Raw genomic sequence first — 21,732 nt, forward strand, 5'->3', positions numbered from 1 at the left:
TATCACCAACAAGCCAAAACGGCAAAATCAGATAATCACACATCTTGAGGAATTACAGAACTCTATGACCATGAAACAAAAGAGTTTCGGAAAGCAGAAGATAAGATTAGATCCTGGAAAGAGGAAGCTTGATCACCTATGACCATGTCCAACATTTATAAATGTTGGATGATTCTTAGCTCCTATATTTACTTAATTTAATATCCTTTTCATAAAAATGTCTCTATTTGATTTCATATTTTTCTAAGTGTTTACATATAACTAGGTTATATTCTTTTTTTTTTACTAGGTTATATTCTTTATTCTGCTTTCTAAAATTCTGAGGCAAACTATGAAGAAACAAATAAAACTGGTAACATATAATTTACAGAATAAACTACACAAAAAAGGGACTGTTAGATAAATATAAATATAAGAGTTACTCTGTCCAATATTCTCATGCTCTTTGTTCCTTACTCAGAACAAATTAAGGTTATCCTGTTCTTATTTAGATATAGAAAGTTAAAACAGTAAAGTTACTGTCTCAAGGCATTCCTAACCCCATCTCTGTCCAACCTAGCTATCTTCCATAATAACAGAAAGAATCAAATCTACTCTTTCTGTCTCAAGTTGAAATTTAAAATACTATTGTTTTAATGATAGTTATGAATCACTGAGGTGATATATTGATAAAGTATATGATGGAACAAAAATGTATTTTTGAAAGTTGGCTTGATAATCTAACCACCAATTATAATAGCTAGTCTGTAAAACCAAATTCAAAAAGAAAAATCTATATACAAAAGCGTTTTGAAACACACCCCTATCAGAAGCTGATCAATTAAGTCTTCCCAAGTTGACATCAAGTCATTACATATCACATAGAAACACTTTAATTAGTGATTACTGTCAGAGCATAATATAATCCAACCTCATTTTTTTCAGAATACTGATAAAAATGTCAACTAGAATTATGTTTGATTCCAATTTAGAGATACAACAAAAAAGGTAATGTTAAGAGAAAATCTTTAAGAAAAGACATGTGATGATCAATGACCTCTGAAAGAAGTTTTAAAAAATTAGAATAAAGAAATGATAGGACACTTTTAGAGAAAATTATATGATATAATGTGAAAGTAAATGTGTTACTAACCTGCCTTAAATATGTCAAAAGTATATTCTTAAAGGACACATTTTTTTTTCCCCAAGAAGCCTGACACATTACACAGAATCTGTTATGATAATAACAAGTCTATCCAGGCCTACATTTACTCACCTAAAAGATGATTTCTAAGGTGCTAAAATTAAAGAAAATTCCGAGACAGCTCATATAAAACAAAACATAGAAGCAAGAAAGATCTGGTTATTCAACTAACCTAGAAACAAAAATTTAAAAACTCCAAATATATGTATCATGATGATTTCTTTATAATCAATCTGGGACTGTAACAGACCCACATAATGACACCAATGTTATGAACATTAAAATGATTAAGATCCTAACTTTTTCCATTAGCTGTCCATGAAGCATTTAACTATTAAATATTATGGAGACTCCATCCTGAAAAGTCTCCTTAATTTTCCTCAGAAAAATGGCCAACAGTTTCTCCCATCAACGAAGACTTACTTTTAGAACTCAAGATTTATAGAACAATGACTAAATTCTGAGAGAAGACCAATTTTATGAAAGTAAAAAGTTATTTTAGGCTTTATTTCCAATTTAGGAAGAAACATAAAATCATAAAATGAGCAAAAAACAATTCGGTCTGCCTCATCCATTCACTTTCCTGTGAACCCCAGCTCCCCTAAGAAAACTGCAGCAGCACTGAGTGGGTTAACAAGAGAAAGAATAACAGTGAGGGCCACCACAGGTGAGCATTCACACCTATCCTGTCACCTTCACTGAAATAGGACTGATTACATGAAGGCAGAGCCAGGACAATATAAGGAACATCTACAACCACAGTAATCTTCAATATATACACCTATCAATTTATTGTTCAGCTGTTTGTGGTTATGTGTGTTAAAATGAATCTCTTACGAGTGATGTCAACATCAGCAAAGAAAAAGTTTAGGGCCTGAAGAACTGCTCCTGACAGAATCAGCTTTTGGTCACACATTTAAAACAATGAAATATTAGCCCAAATAGTATTTTCAAGTCTGCCTGATTCAAGTATTTCCTAGCCATTCAAAATAACTAGTTGGTTTTATTTTGGCAATAAAACTTCGAAGTAAAGGATGAAATACTATTACAGATTACTGGCATACATTATTTTATTGTACTTCATAGATATTATATTTTTTTTTACAAACTGAAGGTTTGCGGCAACCCTTTGTCCAGCAAGTCTACTAGCACCATCTTTCCAATAGCATTTGCTCACTTCATGTCTCTATGTCACATTTTGGTAATTCTTATAATATTTCAAATTTATTCACCATTTTTATATTTGTTATGGTGATCTATAATCAGCGATTATGAATTTCCAAAGGCTCAGATGACAACGTTTTTTAGCAATAAAGTTTTTTTTTTAAAGATTTATTTATTTATTCATGAAAGACACAGAGAGAGAGAGAGAGAGGCAGAGACACAGGCAGAAGGAGAAGCAGGCTCCATGCAGGGAGCCCGACACGGGACTTGATCCGGGGACTCCAGGATCACGCCCTGGGCTGAAGGCAGGCGCTATCCCGCTGAGCCACCCAGGCTGCCCAGCAATAAAGTATTTTTAAATCAAGATATATACATTGTGTTTTAGACATAATGACATAATGCAATTGTACATTTAATAGTCTACAGTATGGTGTAAACATAACTTTCGTATGCATTGAAAAGCCAAAAAATTTATTTGACCCACTTTACTGTGCTATTCACTTTACTACACTATAAGCTTTACTGTGGCAGTCTGAACTGAACCTGCAATGTCTCCACGGTATGCCTGTAGAAATATAGATCATGTCTGATTGCTGTGTTCAAAACTGCTTCTGCTAAGCCTTTATATTTTTTTCAGTGTTGTTTACACTAAAGTGTATGATAAAATCCTTTTTAGTAAGTATTTCAATGTCCATTTAATTTGTAGTTTCTTCTACCTCACAAACTAGACAGTAAGTTTCTTTGGGGCAAGAGCTACAAGATCCCTGTATTTCTCCAAATGTTTAGAAACAGCTCTTTTATTATATCATGTCTCCCTACCACTAACCATAGACCCGTTACAAATAAATACTACATAAAATCCATTTATAGAATGAAGAATTCCTTGTAACCCATAGAATGAAGTCTCGCTTCAGTCTCAATCCCATTTTCCACTTTGTAGACAGAGAAAAAAAAATGTTTTTCCTAAAAGCACCAAAGAAACTTCATTGGTCTTGTGCCAAGAACCCTTTCATGGCTTTGCAATGCCACTTAGCGAAAATAAAAATTCCTTAGTACATAATCCTCTTTATCTGTCCCCAGCTTCCCACTTCTATCCCTGGTCCTCTCTCTCCACCTCTCTCACACTGTCTCAAAGACAGGGAACTGGTGGTGTGCTGCCTCCAAGCCTGGACACCCAGAGCTCCCCCTACTTGGACTGTCTTAATGTAACGTTGCTCCATGGACTTGTCTAAAGTGCCACCTCCTCTACGAAGCATTCTGCTCATCTCCCATCGTTTTCAGCTGGCCTTCCCTCCCAGTACTTCTAGGAAAGAAGGAAAATTTTGCTTCTCTGAAAATAGTGGACACTAAGTATGACAGAAAACAATATATGGAGCTCCTGGGGCACTCAGTCCATTAAGTATCTGACTCTTGATTTCCACTCAGGTCACGATATCAGGGTCGTGAGACAGAGCCCTGCACTGGGCTCTGCACTGGGCATGAAGCCTGCCTAAGATTCTCCCTCTTTCTCTGCCACTCTTCTCCTGCTTATGCTCTTTCTCTTAAAAAAAAAAAAAAAAAAGAAAGAAAGAAGGAAGGAAGGAAGGAAGGAAGGAAAGAAGAAAGAAAGAAAGAAAGAAAGAAAGAAAGAAAGAAAGAAAGAAAGAAAGAAAGAAAGAAAGAAAGAAAGAAAGAAAACTAATATAAGTTGGAGGGGTAATCTCTGGTGTTAGGATGATTGCAGAAACGAGATTTGAGATCGATTTAAGAGGCTGTACTGTACAAATGTTAGAAATATCTAATTTCTTGAATTTAGGAATTTATAAAGGTCACAGATTATATGCCCTGTAAAAACCAAGGATCTAGAATATTATATATATATATATATATAATACAGTATCCATATTTTTCTCACATGCTAGCAGATTCTGTATCATATTAATAAGTGACATAAGTAAAACACATTTACTAAAACAACGCCCTGTATGGCCATATGTGCTCATGAATTTCTGTCTCCTCAGAAGCATATCTCTCTAACACTGAGTTAGTTTTTAAGTGTAGTATTTATGTCATGTATCTTAACTTTGATACCTTTTTCCAAATGGAATGCTATTATTTCGTATAGAATATGTTCTGTAAGAACTGAAGCATTATAAGGTACATGGGTCACCATAAAATTGCTATTCTCAGTCTCAATCTCATTATGATTTAGGAGACACTGTAGGAGTCAAAAGCAAATGTACAGAGACAGAAAGATAAAAGAAAATCACATAAGTTCTGATTGGGAGAGTATAAAGGAAGTTGAAACAAAAATATCAAGAAGTCAGAGATTTGAAGAAGCAGTAGAGATTTTCTTACTGGCTTTATAGAAGCAAAGAAACATGTTGTGAACTGCCAATGGAGGGAGTCAGGTGGCAAGAACCTGAGAACTTCCAGGAGCTGAAAGCACTACCCAGGCAACAACAAGCAAGAAAATGGGGACTTTAGCCTTATCTACAAGGGAACTAAATTTTGTTAACAACCAGTGAGTATAAGAGAGGACTTCAAGCCTCAGCCAAAATCATAGCCCCAACCAAAATCATAGCCCCAAATGAAATCTTGATTTCAGGATATGAGATGTTAAGCAAATGCCCCAACAAAGTTTGCCTTGATTCCTGACTCACAGAAACTATGAGAGAATAAATTTGCAGTGTTTTAAGCCACTGACTTTGTGGTAATTTATTAAACAGTAATGGAAGACCAATACATTATGCTTTACAACCAAGAAAATATTGCTGTTGCATGTGTCTACTTACAGATCTCGTCTACATCAAACAGGTTTCTCAAAACACACTGCCTTTTCTATATAATCTAGCAATGAACTTCCATTTTCATGAAATCTGGAAACTTCAAATTTATCAAAGAATTTTATCTCCAAGCTTTCATTTACTTAAAAATATTTCTGAAAGAGAAAACTGAATTTAAAAGTGTATTTCCCTAACTTTTTAGAATTATATTTTATTTTATTTATTATTTTAGGGGGAGTTCAGGAAGGGACAGTGAGGGAGATAGAGGATCTGAAGCAGGCTCCATACCTAGCACAGAGCCCAACGTGGGGCTTAATCTCATAACCCTGAGATGATGACCTGAGCTGAAATTAAGAGTTGGATGCTTAACCCACTGAGCCACCCAGGTGCCCCTGGAATCATATTTTAAAAACATACAATTTTAGAAAATATTTACTATACCCCATGCTTAGAAAAAAGACATACATTTCACATACTTATTTATCTTTTCAGTATTTACGTTAATCACTAAAATATATCATGTTAAGGAATACATCATATTGTGAGAGCATACTGACTTGTGTGAATATTTTCATATAATATGTAATATGTGGAGAAAGAAGAGAGAGAACAATTTCACAGTCAAAATTTCATATTAGATTATATAATAATAACTTATCCAACATAACAATCTGTTTTCATAGCTAAATCTATCATCTAGTGAAGCTGGGGGAAAGAGTTGGTGATATTATCCATCACATAGTTCAAGGGCAAAATAAACTGCCTTTAAGTATTTTCAGAATGTAACAATTAAAATTCTGTTCTGTTTCTGTCAAACAAGAAATTTGTAACTAAAATTTTTAACACCCAGGATAAAGGTTCATATTATCAGTTGCTTTATTAAACTCTTTTTCTGAATTATTCCAAATCAAGTTTGGTCTTTTAAAAAGAAATCTACTTTAAGTTAGCCTACCTTCCACACTCAATGTCCCCATTTTAGACTCCAAGAAATCAAATAATGTGCTTGGTGCTGATGGTCTTGCATTTCCCAGTTCCTCCTCTTCTTCAGATCTTATTCTCCCCCTGCCTTTTCCTTTACCTTAAGAAGTGAAGAAATGACATAGTTACTGTACATGCAAAAACAAAAGGAGAAAACCCACTAAAATATAATCATCAGTCATCTTAAGTTTGATTTTGTATTTCTTTCTTTTCATATTTTTCTGTGTATTTTATATCTTTTAAATAAAAAAGTTTTAAAATTATTATATTAACCAGCACCTTTAGTTCTCTAAATGATCTATTTGGAAATTTGAATTTCTTCACGTAAATTATCTCTTAATAGAAAAAATTCATTTTTATAAAATTTTTCTTTAACCTCTTATGCTTTAAAAGAATATAGGATTAAGGCTTGAATGACTAAAGAATAACACTAAGTAAAAGTCACGTGCTTGTTAATTTTAAAGTTTGTAAACTAGTTATACAAGGGGCAAAGTTCTAGAAATAATTAATAGAACTTACTTTATAACATTTTTTCTCTATTCTGTTAAATAAGGTATTATTAGACCTACTTTACATAAAATGAAGACAAACAGACTTGGAGTAACTTGAAAAAGTCTCCGTGGTTCCAAAATTGGGCTCCTTCCACTTATCATAAATAGAAATGAAGTTATGGTGCTTCTCTCCCCCAACAAAACCCCAGCCTGAAAAGCAAACAATACTATCTGGCACATTGCTTAATGAATTCTACCTCTCAGAGGTGGTCCTGTAACAGGTTTGTGTTTATTGCTGTTAAGAAGTACATTCAGTGCTGCTTCTAAGTTGTTGCCATTATCCATTAGAGCTTGCCTGGATGCTTCTTTACTGAAGCCCATTTCTGTTATGTGTTTCAGAGCCTTCTCATCAACCTGTAAGAAATTAAGAGCAAAACTGTGCTGATGGCCATAAATAAGCAAGGTATAAGTTTTAAACTATATACTGTTTTTTAACTAAAAATTACATCTCTTGCTTATGGAAAAAATATCATACATACAATATTCACTTGCTGCTTTTTCATACCAACAGTCAAGGAAAAATATATATGATATGTGGGGTTATGCCTCAAGTACTCTCTGACTTCACAACTACCATTACAAATGCATGAAAGAAAGAAAGAAAGAAAGAAAGAAAGAAAGAAAGAAAGAAAGAAAGAAAGAAAGAAAGAAAGAAGAGAGAGAGAGGGAGGGAAGAAGGAAAGGAAAGGAAAGGAAAGGAAAGGAAAGGAAAGGAAAGGAAAGGAAAGGAAAGGAAAGGAAAGGAAAGGAAAGGAAAGGAAAGGAAGGGAGGAAAATGTGTCAGAATAAAGCTTCTGAAAATAAGTGAAAACTATATAATGAAAATTTTCCTTGATTGATATTTCTATACTTCTATATCCTCAGTGGGATCAATTCCTGGAGCTCTCTACTCCATCATCTTTGTGATGTCACTCCCTTCATGTGTTTAATTGTTACCACAACCCCAAACTGCTGGGCTCTGATGTTCCACAGCAAGATATCCTCAGAAAAGTATTCTCAATTTACTGAAATTTAAAGACTTTAGTTAAGGACCATATTTTTTTTCAGCTCACTATATCTACTTTAACCTGAAAATTGACTTTTTTAAGAGAATGAAATGGTCATATGTTCAAGGGAGACACAGCCTGGCCCATAGTTATAAACCCATTCTCCCTGGCCAATGACTGATTTAGAAGTGGACATGTGACTTAGCTCTAGATGATAAGACATAAATGGAATTTTCTGGACATTTCATAAAATATTTTCTTATCTGATAAAATGGCCTATACTCTTTCCTTCCTGTCTTTGAACTTTTTGTGTGAAGATTTAACACACAGAGAATCCTGTAACCCTGAGAAGAAAGCCAAAAAAATCATAGAGATGCCCACCAGAGCTCCAACATTGTTAAACTACTGAATTTATCAGTCTTTGTAACCACCTACTTCTGAATTTCTAGTTATGTGAAATAATAATTCCCTATTATTTAAGCCAGTCTTAGTATTCAGTACCCTACAGATAAAATCATCTAAATTAACCTCTAAAGGCAGAGAAAAATGAAGTCTTGTCAGTTCCCTTGTATCTGAGGACACTGCAGCATACCAAAAATAATCTGACTCCCACCATTAATCTTAAAAATCAAGGTATATTTCGCAAATGAGACCATAATATACATGTACTCATTCTAATATATTTTTCCCAAAGAATGAAGCAAAACAACAAAATCACTTCTGACAAAATTTGAGAAAGATGTGGGGAAGGGGAGGGAAAGGATGTTCCTGATGCATCATCTTATAGAATATAATCACTATGAAATATTCTCTAATTTGGTGGCTTTTTATCAATCTATTCCAAAAGACATTATTTGGACATTAGAAATTTAAGAAAAATGGAAGACTTAAGTAAATTATCTTTCAAATAATTTAGATTTTCCATAAATTAATTATAATCCTTATTAAAAGCCTTCTGAAAATTGTAAAATCTATCAATAATACACTGAACAAAGTCAGTGGTGGTTATGAGAAAACACAAAAATCAGCAAGGCAAGGAAGAACACATTAATTTTGTGGTTGATTCTTTACCCTTACCAGTTCTCTATAGACACCTTCGTGTTTCCCCTCAGATTTGGCTGACTTTTCTTTTTGTAAAATTTCTCTATTTCGGTTACCAGCAGCACTCATGTTGAGATTACTTCTAGCACCACCACCACCTCCTCCAAATGTCTTGGTCTTTTGATAAGGGAAAGACAAAAGAGATGCAAGTAAATAACATTGAAAAATAGTTCTCAAGACTAATCTACAACTAAAACACCTAGTAAAACTGAAGCACCAAAAAGCATCTTAATTATGTTTTACATGAGAAGAATTGAATATTAACTAATTATTTTTAAACAAATATCTACTAGCCATAATCTCTTCTTTTTAATCATCAAAATAAACTTAAACAGACAACAATATAGAAGAAAATAAAATAGTACCAGTATCATGGATCAGGTGTTAAAATAATTCTAGGATACCATACTTTACTGATATCATGAGACCTGGGTTATATAACCAGCTATAAAGCAGGTCTACCTTTAGCAGGTACTAAACATGTCTAGGAATTGATTACATTATGCTCATGATCCAGTAATAAGGTTTAAAAAAATATTTATTCATTCATTCATTCATTTATGAAACAGAGAGAGAGAGAAACTGAAAGCAAGTCACCAGGAGTGGGAGGGACAGAGAGACAAGCAGAAGCTCCGCTAAGCAGGAAGCTGGAATTAGGGCTCCTCCCAGGATCCTGAAATCATGACCTGAGCCAAAGTCAGGTGCTTAACCAACTGAGCCACCCAGGTTCTCCTGATTTTTTTCTTTAAGATTTCATTTATTTATTCATGAGAGACACAGAGAGGCAGAGACATAGGCAGAGGGAGAAACAGGTTCCCTGTGGGGAACCCAATGTGGAACTGGATCCCAGGACCCTGGGATCATGCACTGAGTTGAATGCAGCCGCTCAACCACTGAGCCACTCAGGCATCCTGGGATGCTCCTGATTATATGATCTTAAAAAGTAAACAAATCATATTAATTTTAACACTAGATTAAAATGCTCCTTACTAACTTATTATTTACATTAATTATATAATATGCTATCTTACCAACTATATATAAAAACTTTAAAGTCTGTGTTTCTTATTTTGCCTGATTTATTTGAATAGTTATGTTTAATCACATTTGAAAATCTGATTTGATCTTACTTTTATTAAAACTATTGTGGAAAGACTAGAATGTAAAAATGTTAGTTTGGAAAGATATAAATTCATGACTGAAAAGCAGCCCACTGCTGTTACTTGTACAATATCAAATTAAACACCTGGTTATGCAATATCCTTATAGTTCTAGTAGATCTAATAAAAGAGAAAGAAGTCAAGACTTGCTTTTTTATTAGTGATAATAACAGTTTTACATGTGTTTTGAAATTATGACAGTAAGAAAACATTCTAGATATAAATTTATATAACACTGGGAAATTATTTTGAATCAGATGAAAATATAAAGAAATAGAAAAATGATATAAGCATTAACCAGACAATACATTAAATATTGATTAGGTAGTTGATACACCACAATATTTATATTTTATTTAAATCAAAATTAAAACTACATCTTCAAAGACCAAAGTTGCATTTTTAGATTCATTCAATTTTTGGTTTATGCAATAGATTTGGAATGTCTTGACAGTCATCACTTATAAAACCATAAAGAAAAATGGGAGTTCATATTATTGTGACATAAAGTTTATTAGACTGGGATATAGTGGAGTATAGTTAAGAACATAGGCTTTGGAACTTTACAAGACTGGGACTAAATCTTTGCTCAGCCACTTACTAGTTCCTGCCTTCAGCAAGTTACTTCCATCTCCTGTAAGACAGCTTTCTCATTCTTAAAACAGGGATGAGAAAACCTACTTCATTGGGATGTTGTAAGAATGAAATGACATCAATAACACAAAGTGATCAATTTAGTAACTGGCACATGGTAAACACTCAGAACCCATGGCAACATTAACTGTTTCACTGAATATATTAAAACATAATTACCTGAGAACTTGGACACTGATGTGTTCCAAATTAAATATATTTCTGGAATTTAAATTCTATAACTCCAAAAGTACTTTTTCTTTTGGTACTAGTAAAACAGTCCCATCTTCTGGATGCTTTTCTTTCTTATTTTCTTTTTCCATTTTTATGGATTAAACAATAAGATAAATAAATTTTCAGAATTGCTTTTCACTGTTTTAAAAGTTGCCACTCACTAAACATAAATAGCTAGAAACAACACAACTTAAACATTACCCATAAAGTAAATGGTGTCCTTTATGAGTGACACCATCTTGTCCGTACTGTACAATTTACTGTGAAATCATCATGAAAAGAAACTCAAGTGGGTCCCTAATGCTCCATAGCAACCTCACTTTATTTCCTTACCCCATCCACCCTTCCAATTTTCTAGACCACTATTTTACATATTCCTCTTACTCCTCAAACCTCCAACATCTTCTCCATGTCACCGTTGACCTTGCTGACTTCCTCACTGAAAAAAACTGAAATAATCATTACAGAACTTGCATAGATTTTCACCACATCAACCCAACCACTGATATCTGCATACTTACTTTCTCTTAACACTGTATATTTTACCATCCACATGAATATCTAGAGGAATCTAAAGGAAATGAATTCCCCAACTCTACATTATGTCTCATACCACATCTTACATGATCTTTCAGCAGCTTTTGACAAGTACAATACTCCTTCCTCCAAGATGCAATTTCTGCATTCTCTTGTTTTGACACTAACTTCCTGGTTGCACCTTGTCTGGTTCAACCTTTTTCATCCAACCTCTAGTACAACAGGGTTCATTTGTTGCCCCCATTTTCTCTTCTCTTCAGCACTCATTTGATGATCTCATTTAGCTTCATGATTTTCAAAGGGCATTCATATATCTACTACTTCCAAATGTGTATCTCTTCCAAAGCTCACTTTTTAAATTACACTCTTCTGTCTCACTGCCTATGAAGCCACATGGATGTCTAACAGGCACACTTCAACATTAATATGTTCAAAACAGAATATCAAATCTTTACTCTCAAATCCATTCCACTATAGTCTTCCCCAATTCAAAATGAGCAACTCTAACCTGCCAACTTCTCAGGGCAAAACCCTTGGAATCATTCATGACACCTCTTCTCATGTACCACATTTGGTATCTCAGAAATGGTGACAGCTCTACTTTGAAAATTCCAGAATCTGACTACTTGGCACCACTTAGACAGGTGCCATCTTTATCCAAGATACCATTATTTTTCCCTCCTCGGCTTACTTTAACAATTTTCTAGCTCATCTGACTCAATTTTCTGCTCTAAAATCTACTCTGAACCTAGCAGCCAGAATTAGCCTTTTAAAGTTGATGTTACTGCTGTGCTGAAAACCCTTTAAAGACTCTCATTTCTCTCTCAATGAAGGTCAGTGTTTTTAACATGGCTTACAGAGCCCTACATACACTGACCTCCAACCTCCATTATCACTCGACTTTATATTCTACTTCTTGTCCCTTTGTTCTCTCTGCTTCCACTGACTACTTTCCTATTTCTTGAACATATACTCCTGCTGTTGAACCTTTGCAAAGGCTTTTTCTTCTCACATAACCATATAGCTAATTCTCTTACCTCCTTCAAGTCTTGGCTCAAATCTCATCATCCTGAGACCTAATCAAATTACAATATTTAAAACTGAAATCTGCAACTTACTTATTTAGCATGTTTATATTACTTAGTGTCCTTACTAGGATGTAAACTACACAAAATTTAAAAGAATAGTCAATTTCTGACCATCCTATTTATTTTCTCCCAAAAGGTTTATTTGTCACATTTAAAGTACAAAATCAAATACACAGATCCAAATATTGAACCATGTATACATATCTATTCATATTACTTGGACCACACAACCCATCTGTACATTCTAATCTAGTCACCAACACTATCTTCTGAGTAAAAAGCATAACCTCTAAAAAAACAAACTTTATTATTAGTAACACTGCTAAAGGTAAACTATTTTCACTTTATCATTTGGAAGGACAGAAACAGATACTGCGCAGGAAGTGGGGAATTTCTAAGTATAAATCCAGTATGTCTACATGGGCTTCTTAAAACATACTCTATAGGAATAATCAATAGATGAATTTTGCCAAAGTCTTTGGGCATATTAAGTATAAAAGAAACATAAGTTATGAGAAAAAACTTTGTTAATTAGTTACATTCCAGAGTTTTTATTTTGGTTTTTAATGCAAAGAAAGGACTTAATTTTGTCTAACAGTACAGCATTTCTAAGTCCTATTTTCTATAGAATTGTAATGAATTTTGGGGGAGATACCTGTATCTTAACCATCCTATTTAAAAATGCACCCCATCCCCAACTGGCATTCCCAACTCTCCAACCTACTCTACATTTTTTCTTCTAATAGCACTTACCAACATCTAACCTACCACATAACTTAGTGTGCTAACAGTCTGTCTCCTTTACTAAAATATAAGATTGATAAGGGCAGAGGTCTTTCATCTATTTTGTTCACTGATTTAACCTAAGCATTTAAAACACTTCCTAGGAGGGTCCTGAGTGGCTCAGTTGGTTAAGCATCCAACTCTTGATTTTGGCTCAATTCATGATCTCAGGGTCATGAGATAGAGTCCTGTGTTGGACTCTGCATGGGGTGTGGAGCCTGCTTAAAATTCTCTCTCTCTCCCTCTGCCCCTCCCTGCCCCTTCACACTCACTCTCTCTCTCAAAAATAAAAAATAAAAAAATCCACACTTCCTAGCATATAGATTTTCAAAAGATATTTGCTGAATAAAGGAAAAAAATAAACAAAAATCATGGCTTGATCATGTACAGTAGACTCTACTAAATCCACATTGTTTATATGGATAATCATAAAACATCTCTTCAGTATAATTACAGTGTTATATGATTTGGCTGTTCAGACATTTAGATTAAATATAAATCTAGGCAGCCCGCGTGGCTCTGCGGTTTAGTGCCGCCGTCAGCCCAGGGTGTGGTCCTAGACTCTCGGGATCGAGTCCCGCATCGGGCTCCCTACATGGAGCCTGCTTCTCCTTTTGCCTGTGTCTGTCTCTCTCTCTCTCTCTCTGTCCCTCATGAATAAATTAATAAAATCTATAAATAAATACATAAATACATAAATATCTGTGTGTGTGTATGTAGGTGTACTTATCTCTATAGAGAAACATATAGATACAGGGATAATCTACATAGATACAGGGATAATCTACTATAATGCATATAGGTTTAGTCCTAGATTTGCCACTGAGTACACTAGGCAAGTTCAGTTAGTTTCGAACCAACATCAGTTCCCTCATATATAAATTGGGAAGTTTTAAGCTTCTTCAGAAACTAGGATTCTTTACTTATCAAATATTATGTAAAATATAATGTGATCAATTATGACTTTAAAAAATGAAGCATATTACAATATAACTATATTCTAACAAATAGCTATAACCACATCAAACAAAATTTTGGGAGGAAAGTTTGTGTGAGAAAAATGTACATCAAAGGAACCACTTTCCTATAATCATTAAGGAATTGACATATACTCAATATACTCTTTTTAAACTTCATAATTTTAATAGCTTTTTGGGAAAGAAGAAATATATTTTATGTGAACTATGCAAAATATATTAATTTCAAAAACATTAAAAATTATTTTTAAAAAATGTACCTTAGAACATAGGAAATACTAAAGAATACCAATAGTTACATTTATTGAGTGCTCTTAGTTGAAGGAAGATTTGATCTGTGTCATACAGGGTTCTAAATGTTTTAAAGATTATTGATTTAATTCTCACAGCAACCATATGAAGTGGGTACCATTATTATTCCCTTTCATCAATGAAAAAAAATAAGGCATAAAACACTAAGTAAACAATGCAAAGTTGTCAGCAGGATATGCTTCCAGGATGTCTGATTCCAGAACTTGTGCTCTTGGGCCCTACATTAGATTGATAATAGAAAAACACTGCAGGAAGAACAATCAAAATGCAATAAGTCTCTTACTTATACTTCAAATTTAAATAGGAAAGTAGTTGCTAGCTAAGCTTCTAATGAATAAAGGAAAGTATTTCAATCTCACTGATTAAGAAAAGTCTGTCTAAGCAACTAATTAATGAACTAAAATATCTTATCAAAGTCTAAAATCAATAAATAACTAGAAAAAACACCTATTTCAAATAAGCAGGAAAGCTTAAATAATGAAAAGAAAACCATTTGGCTGTTAATAGAACATGATGGATTACATGTGTATATAAATATATATGATCCAAAGAAAAAATTATTTTTTACTTAGTAGGTTGAAGAATGAAAACTAACAAAAATGTTAATCCTTGAACCATTGATTTATCCTCTGATTTTTACCTGCACTCCTCAGAAGTGGCATTTAGCCCAACTAACAAAACTAATTCTGCCATAATGCAAAGTGTCATGTTCAGTTGCCACTCTATTAAGAAGAAAAGGAAGAAGGAGAAAAGGGTAGTTTGTTAGCAAGAATTGTCAAAGAGAGGGCACTAGAGTGGCTCAGTTAAGCATCTGCCTTGGCTCACTCAGGTCATGATCCTAGAGTCCCAGAATGGAGTCTCGGATTGGGTTCCCTGCTCAGCAGGAAGTCTGCTTCTCCCTCTCCCTTAGCTCCTCCCCCGTTCATGCTCTCTCTTTCACTCACTCGCTCTCTCACAGATAAATTACAAAAAGAAAAAAGAATTGTCAAGGAGATTAAGAAAAAGAATGTATGAGCAAAATGTGTAAGCTTAAGACTCCATAAGTTACCATGGCATTTCTACTGATGAAATATGCAAGAAGAATGTCAAAGTTACCTTCTATAAAAAGACAATAATGATTATGAGTAACCTAAATAGAACATACTGATAAGAAATAAGAGAAATTTATAATGATTTAGTTTGTTACTTCTTTGCTCTTTGCAACTTCCGCAATAGCAGCAGTCCTTTGCTTTTCAAATTCATCATTATCATTTGTTTGTTTGGCAGGCATCGTAACTTGCAATGTCTTTCTTCGGTCAAGTTCTCTACTATCCACTTGGACGTGGGATATGCACTTCTGGTAATAATAAATAAAAATAAAACATTTCAGTATTTCCAAAAGAGATTCAAGTTTTTCATAAGAAAATAATACCTCAAAAGAAATGTTTGTGTCACAACTGAGAACTCATAAAAATATATTTTTTTCTGAAAGATTTAAAAATAAAGTAGAAAATTAATTAAAGTAACTTTTAAGTCAATATAACTGTAAATAAAATAAAATGTAAAGCTACATAAAAATGGCCATCTAAAATAGGACACATATTTAAAACATACAATAAACCAAGAGATTTAAATTGCTTTTTTAGGATAATGACTTGAAATAATCTTACATTTCAAACAATCTATATTATTGTACAAGAGAATATAAGTTTAGTTTCTTTTGAGGGGGCAGAATAAGTTTAGTTTCTTATTAAGAGTTTGATTTCCATATTATGCCACAATATGTTTGTGAGGGTTAAGGAATATGGTTATTTTAAATATAAAGAGCTCTCTCTGAATTTATAAACCAAAAACTAAACACATATCTGCTCTCTCAATCAGGCTACAAAGTTTTCGATTTTTAGTTTCAGAAGACAAATTAAGAAAGTTATCACTGCTGAAAAATAAGCCCTGAATTCTGCTCTCCCTCCCAATCCTAGCAGTAAAAATCCTACAAAATGAACCTTGTCTCAACTTACTAATAAAAAAGAAAAACATGCTCTCAAACAAATATGTTACATAAATACAGATTTTTGGCAATGTAAATATATCCTGTCGATACCAGAACACATTCTGCATAATCTATCTTTAACCCATGTACAAGGCTACGATAAACATGGAAAGAATTTTTCAGAATGGACTCTTGAAAGTAATTAGATTATAAGTCTGAGCAATTCATGAAATTTTATCAGCAATATGTTTAAGAAGAAAGCAAATTCTTGCAAACATAGATTTATTAGATTCAAATGCAAATTATTAGACTGTTTATGCTCTGTTTCCATTCTGAAGGTTCATTATGACTTTGATAGAAGAGAGACAGTATCAACATGGATCAGACTCTAGGGCATCATGCCTCCTCTCATCTTGACTGTGTCTTGCTCCAAAGCATGGTAAAATCAACATATTTTTAAAGTATTTTCAAAACAGACATGATGCAAGAATGACTTTTAATTTTGAGTAACCCTACAAAAATATTTTTGAAAAGTATGTGTCAACTGATTCTACCCATTTATCTGCTGATCAACTAGATATCTTTTTATCACCAAAATTTTTTTAAAAAGCTGTTATGCTATAGATTTCTGTTTCCCACTTGTATCCCTAAGTCATCTTCGTTCTGAGCTACCATTCTCAAAGAAAAATAAAGAGCAAACACAAAAAAGATTACCGACAGCTAAATGCTGGTGCCATCATGAAGCAAAGAGAAAGCTGTCACAGGGATTATTCTCAGACTCAGCAGGGATAAAGTAGGGAAAGGCTGCAGGAGACTGTTGTAAACACAATTTGATGCTGAGTACAATCAGGAAGACCCAAGATACTCACCAGCCAAGGAATTACCTCAGTGTAACATTTTGCAGAGGGAGGATTAAAAATAGGAAGTAGAATACTTTTAGCTTTTATGAAAGAAGGATCAGAGCTGCTGTGGTTTAAAAAATAAATACCAAATAGAAATTAAATTAAGCTCTTGACTGAGATGGGTATTTGGATCAAGAGAGAACAACAGAATCCAAGAGAGGACAGCTGGGACAGCAGGCCCTACTGGAGTGCAGTGATGCCCCTCCCTGCCTCTGTGTTCTCACCTTTATGTCTCAACCTTCTGTTGATACTTTTATTTTCTCTCTCCCTCTTTTGTTTTTACTGACAAAGTAGGAAATTAGAACATACATTTGTCTTCTTACTTTCGAATTTTTCTCTCTCTTAAAAGAAAAAGGCCTCTCCCCATCCTATCTTAATTCATTATTAAGTTGCTCTTCAGGTGCGCCTCTTAATTGTTTCAATCTTTGTGTTAAGAGTTCTTGAGAAAAGAATCTACACCAATATTTTAATTAAAGAAAAAACTCCACAACTATTAAATTTCTGTATTTAATGTATTTCCACATAACACCCATGACCTCTAAATGAATAGTTCTGCACAAAACTAAACACTGTTTGAATACAAATGAAAAACAATTTTTTGCTGATTAAAATTCATTTGCCAACATGAAAGTCATTACCTGTCCAAAAGGCACAAAAGGAGGTGGTCCACCTTCAGTTCCAATATTACTTCTATTGTGTTTTGACAAGCTCTGTGAGAAAAGCGAGTCATGAAACAGAAATTATACAATTTACAATGTACCAGGAATCCACTTACTTTTGTAGGTTACATGGAACAGGAAAAAAAAAAGCCTTCTATAGATTATTTCAAACTACATAATACACTTCATGTAATTAGGCAAAGGTTCTCTCCCCACCTTCCCATACTAAACTACACATTCACATACAATTTTCAGAAGTACTTATCAACCTTCTCCCATAAAGAGAAAATAGTTAAAAACAAAACAAAATGCTTCCTCAACAAGGAGTAAATCCAGACAATAAGCATTGTTAATAAGAATTTCACTTTAAAGTATATTAAAACTATAATCTGACAGACAAATATTACCTGGAAATTATCTTCAAAATAAATTTTTAGACATAAAATCTATTAACCAAAAACATACTTGTGACCTTGTGATAATATATATATATATATATATATATATATATATATATATATATATATTTTTTTTTTTTTTTTTTTTTTTTTGGCCTTCTTCCCCAGTTCCTGGAACAGAGCTCCTAAAAACCTTGGAATATCCTGAGAGATAGGGGTAAGAGGAGCATCTTCTGTTATTCATAATATGCTTCTTTGACAATACCTGAGTTTATGCTAATGAGGAGACTATTAATGGGCCCCCAGATAGCTCCAGGATGGGGCTAGCTGCCAGAGGCACCAATAATGTGATCAGAAAGTGGAGGAGACTGAACTAATCACCAATGTCCAATGGTTTGGTCAATCATATGCATATAATGAGCCTCCATGAAACGCGTAACAATGAGGTTCTGGGAACTTCCAGGTTGGTGAGCATATCCGTGTGCTGCGAGGGCAGAGCACTCCCAATTCTACAGGGACAGAAGCTCCTGTGCGTGGGACCCTTCTAGATCTTGTATTTCTTCATCTGGCTGTTCATTTGTATCTTTTAGAACATCCTTTATCATAAACCTGTAATAGTAAGTAAAGTGTTTCCCTGAATTCTGTGAGCCATGATAGCAAATTATTAAACTTGAGCAGGGGGTCATGGGAATCCCCAGTTTGTAACCACATTGGAGAGACAATAGGTAACCTGGAAGGCCCACTATATGCACTGGCATCTGAAGTGGGAGAGCAGTCTTGTGAGACTGAGTCCTTAAGCTGCCGGGTCTGTACTAACTCTGGGTAGTGTCAGAAGTGAATTAAATTTTAGGACATCCACTTGGTGTCTATAGAGAAGGAGAGAATTGCTTGGTGTGTAAATCCCACACATTTGGTGTCAAAATGTTGTGACTAGCAACAGTTCATAGGGATACTTATGATAAAAGTGATTTCTAATTATTTAAAGAGGTCATATTATTATAGTTCATGATTTGGAGGTTACTTTTAATTACAGTAAAATTTCCTCAATAAAGTCTTGTTTTTCAAACCAATTATACCTTGAAGAACTATTCAACCCCTTGCTCTTTAATAAAGTTAAGCTTTCAAACCCTACTAATTTTAGTTTCCTTTTTTCCTCTTATATTGAAGACTAGAGAGATAACAACATATTATAAAAATGGAAAAAAAGTTTCCTCCCAGCAAAATAATTTCTCACGTCATAAAGTCCTTCAAAAGCATCATAAGAAATCTTCTGAAGGACTTCTTTCAGTCATCTACTCCTCCTATTTGTTTCATTTTTGAGATGTTAACATGTCTATTAAGTACTAGTTGTCATTTAATACATCTTTTCACCTTAAAATTTTTTTGTGTATCCCTAATAATTATCATTAGAAAATATTATGCTTAAAATATGCTGTTAAATAGTGGGTGGAAAGAAGTTTTAAAAAATCATGTGCACTTTTCAAACATATTCTTGGAGTTCTCGATTATGTAAAGAATACTACACATTTTAGATAACTTATATAAAGAATGCTAAGACTACAAGTGCCTGAGTGATACAGTTGGTTAAACATCCGACTCTTGATTTTGGATTAGGTCAAGATTTCAGGGTCATGAGGTTGAGCTCTGCATCAGGCTCTGTGCTCAGCAGGGAGTCTGTTTGAGATTCTCTCTCTCTCTACCTCCCCCACCCCCTGCTCACTCTCTCATGCTCTCTCTCTCTCTCTCAAATAAATAAATCTTAAAAAAAAAAAAAAGAATGCTAAGACTAAAGGCAGCAATACTACTCAGTTGATTAAGCAAAGAATAATTTAAACTGTATAGGAATGTCAGATTTCTATACAAGCTACAGTTAAGATGTTAACCTATTTAAAACAAAAACAGCAAATGCCTAGAGTTATCTAGGGGTCCTTTCCTCAGGTTCACTTTAGATATAAGAAAAGGATTATTCAAAATCAATCATTTCAATTTATTCTCTAACTTCCTTAAAAAGCTCACATAAGCTACGAATAATACCATCTCTCAATACATATTATATGATTTAAAACACAGAGTTTCTACTTCTCATCCTGATGAATATATAAAAGTCAGACTTTATCTACCTCTATAAACAAATAAGAATCTGGGCAGCATATAAGAAACAACCGTTTTAAGACATAGGAGAGTAAGTAGTGCAGGCCTATAATCCCTCAAAGAGAAAAAAAAATATAAAACAGATGGAGCTCTGAATTACTGCTCAGAAGCATGATGCAGGCAGGGAGCACAAGGAACCAATTTGAGAATATCAATTTCATAGTTCAGGCAGGCTGAAGCAACTGAAAGTTGTAGGGCAGAGTTTTGTAAAAGAGGGACCCGTAGAGAAGACAGACTCCAGAAACCAATAGATGAATTCCTGACCTCACTGCTGAGAACCAGAATGAGCAAAAAACAACTGCAAGGTGTAAGCTTCCATTTATAATAGCATCAAAAAGAATAAAATACTTGGGGATATTTGAGTAAAGAGACTGAAAGTCATAAAAAATTGCTAAAAGAAATTAAAGATGATACCAATAAATGTAAAGATATCTCATGGTCATTAATTCAAAGAATTAATACTGTTAAGATGTTAATACTCATTTTAAACATAAGAGACTCAATCACAGGAAACAAACTGAGGGTTGCTGGAGGGGAGGGCAGTGGGGGGGATGGGGTAACTGGGTGCTGAGCATTAAGGAGGGCACATGATGTAATGAGCACTGGGTGTTCTATAAGACTGGTGAATCACTGACCTCTACCTCTGAAATCAATAATATATCATATGTTAATTAATTGAATTTAAATAAAATTTTTAAAAAAGATGTCAATACTATTCAATGTGGTCTAGAGATTCAATGCAATTCCTATAAAAATCCCAAGAATTATTTTTGCAGAGATAGAAAAATTTATCCTAAAATACATATGGAATCTTAAGGGATCCTGAATAGCCATAACTATCCTGAAAAAGCCTCACACTTCTCAATCATACAACTTACTACAAATTTCTTTAATCAAAACAGTATGGCACTGGCATAAAGACAGACATATGAAACAAGAAAATAAAGAACCCAGAAATAAACCCTTGCTTGCATATATGGTCAAATGATTTTTGATGAGAGTGGACAAGACCACTGGAGAAAGGAGAGAAATGGTAGTGGGTTAATGGATATCCACATGCAAAACAATGAAATTGGACCTGTAATTGTATCATATGCAAAAAACATTAATTTAAAGTGGATCAAATACCTAAATTTAAACCCATAAAACTCTTAGAAGAAAACACAGAAGCAAAGTTTCAGGACACTGGATTTAGCAATGA

The 21,732-nt window shown here is 33.8% G+C and overlaps 1 protein-coding gene across 12 annotated transcripts in view; it reads right to left on the reverse strand.

The window, feature by feature from the left end:
- TDRD3 (tudor domain containing 3) overlaps positions 1-21,732 on the reverse strand; it is a 169,407-nt gene that overhangs the window by 62,236 nt on the left and 85,439 nt on the right. For all 12 annotated transcript variants that reach the window (XM_077855463.1, XM_077855459.1, XM_077855460.1 and 9 more), the window contains 5 exons: positions 17,962-18,033; positions 15,639-15,788; positions 8,705-8,845; positions 6,839-6,995; positions 6,065-6,190 (listed from right to left, as the gene is read on the reverse strand). In XM_077855463.1, the coding sequence (XP_077711589.1) occupies positions 6,065-6,190; positions 6,839-6,995; positions 8,705-8,845; positions 15,639-15,788; positions 17,962-18,033 (646 nt within the window). The remainder of the gene's footprint in view (positions 1-6,064; positions 6,191-6,838; positions 6,996-8,704; positions 8,846-15,638; positions 15,789-17,961; positions 18,034-21,732) is intronic.

Source organism: Canis aureus, chromosome 17, assembly GCF_053574225.1.
Source record: "Canis aureus isolate CA01 chromosome 17, VMU_Caureus_v.1.0, whole genome shotgun sequence".
NCBI classification, from domain to species: Eukaryota; Metazoa; Chordata; class Mammalia; order Carnivora; family Canidae; genus Canis; species Canis aureus.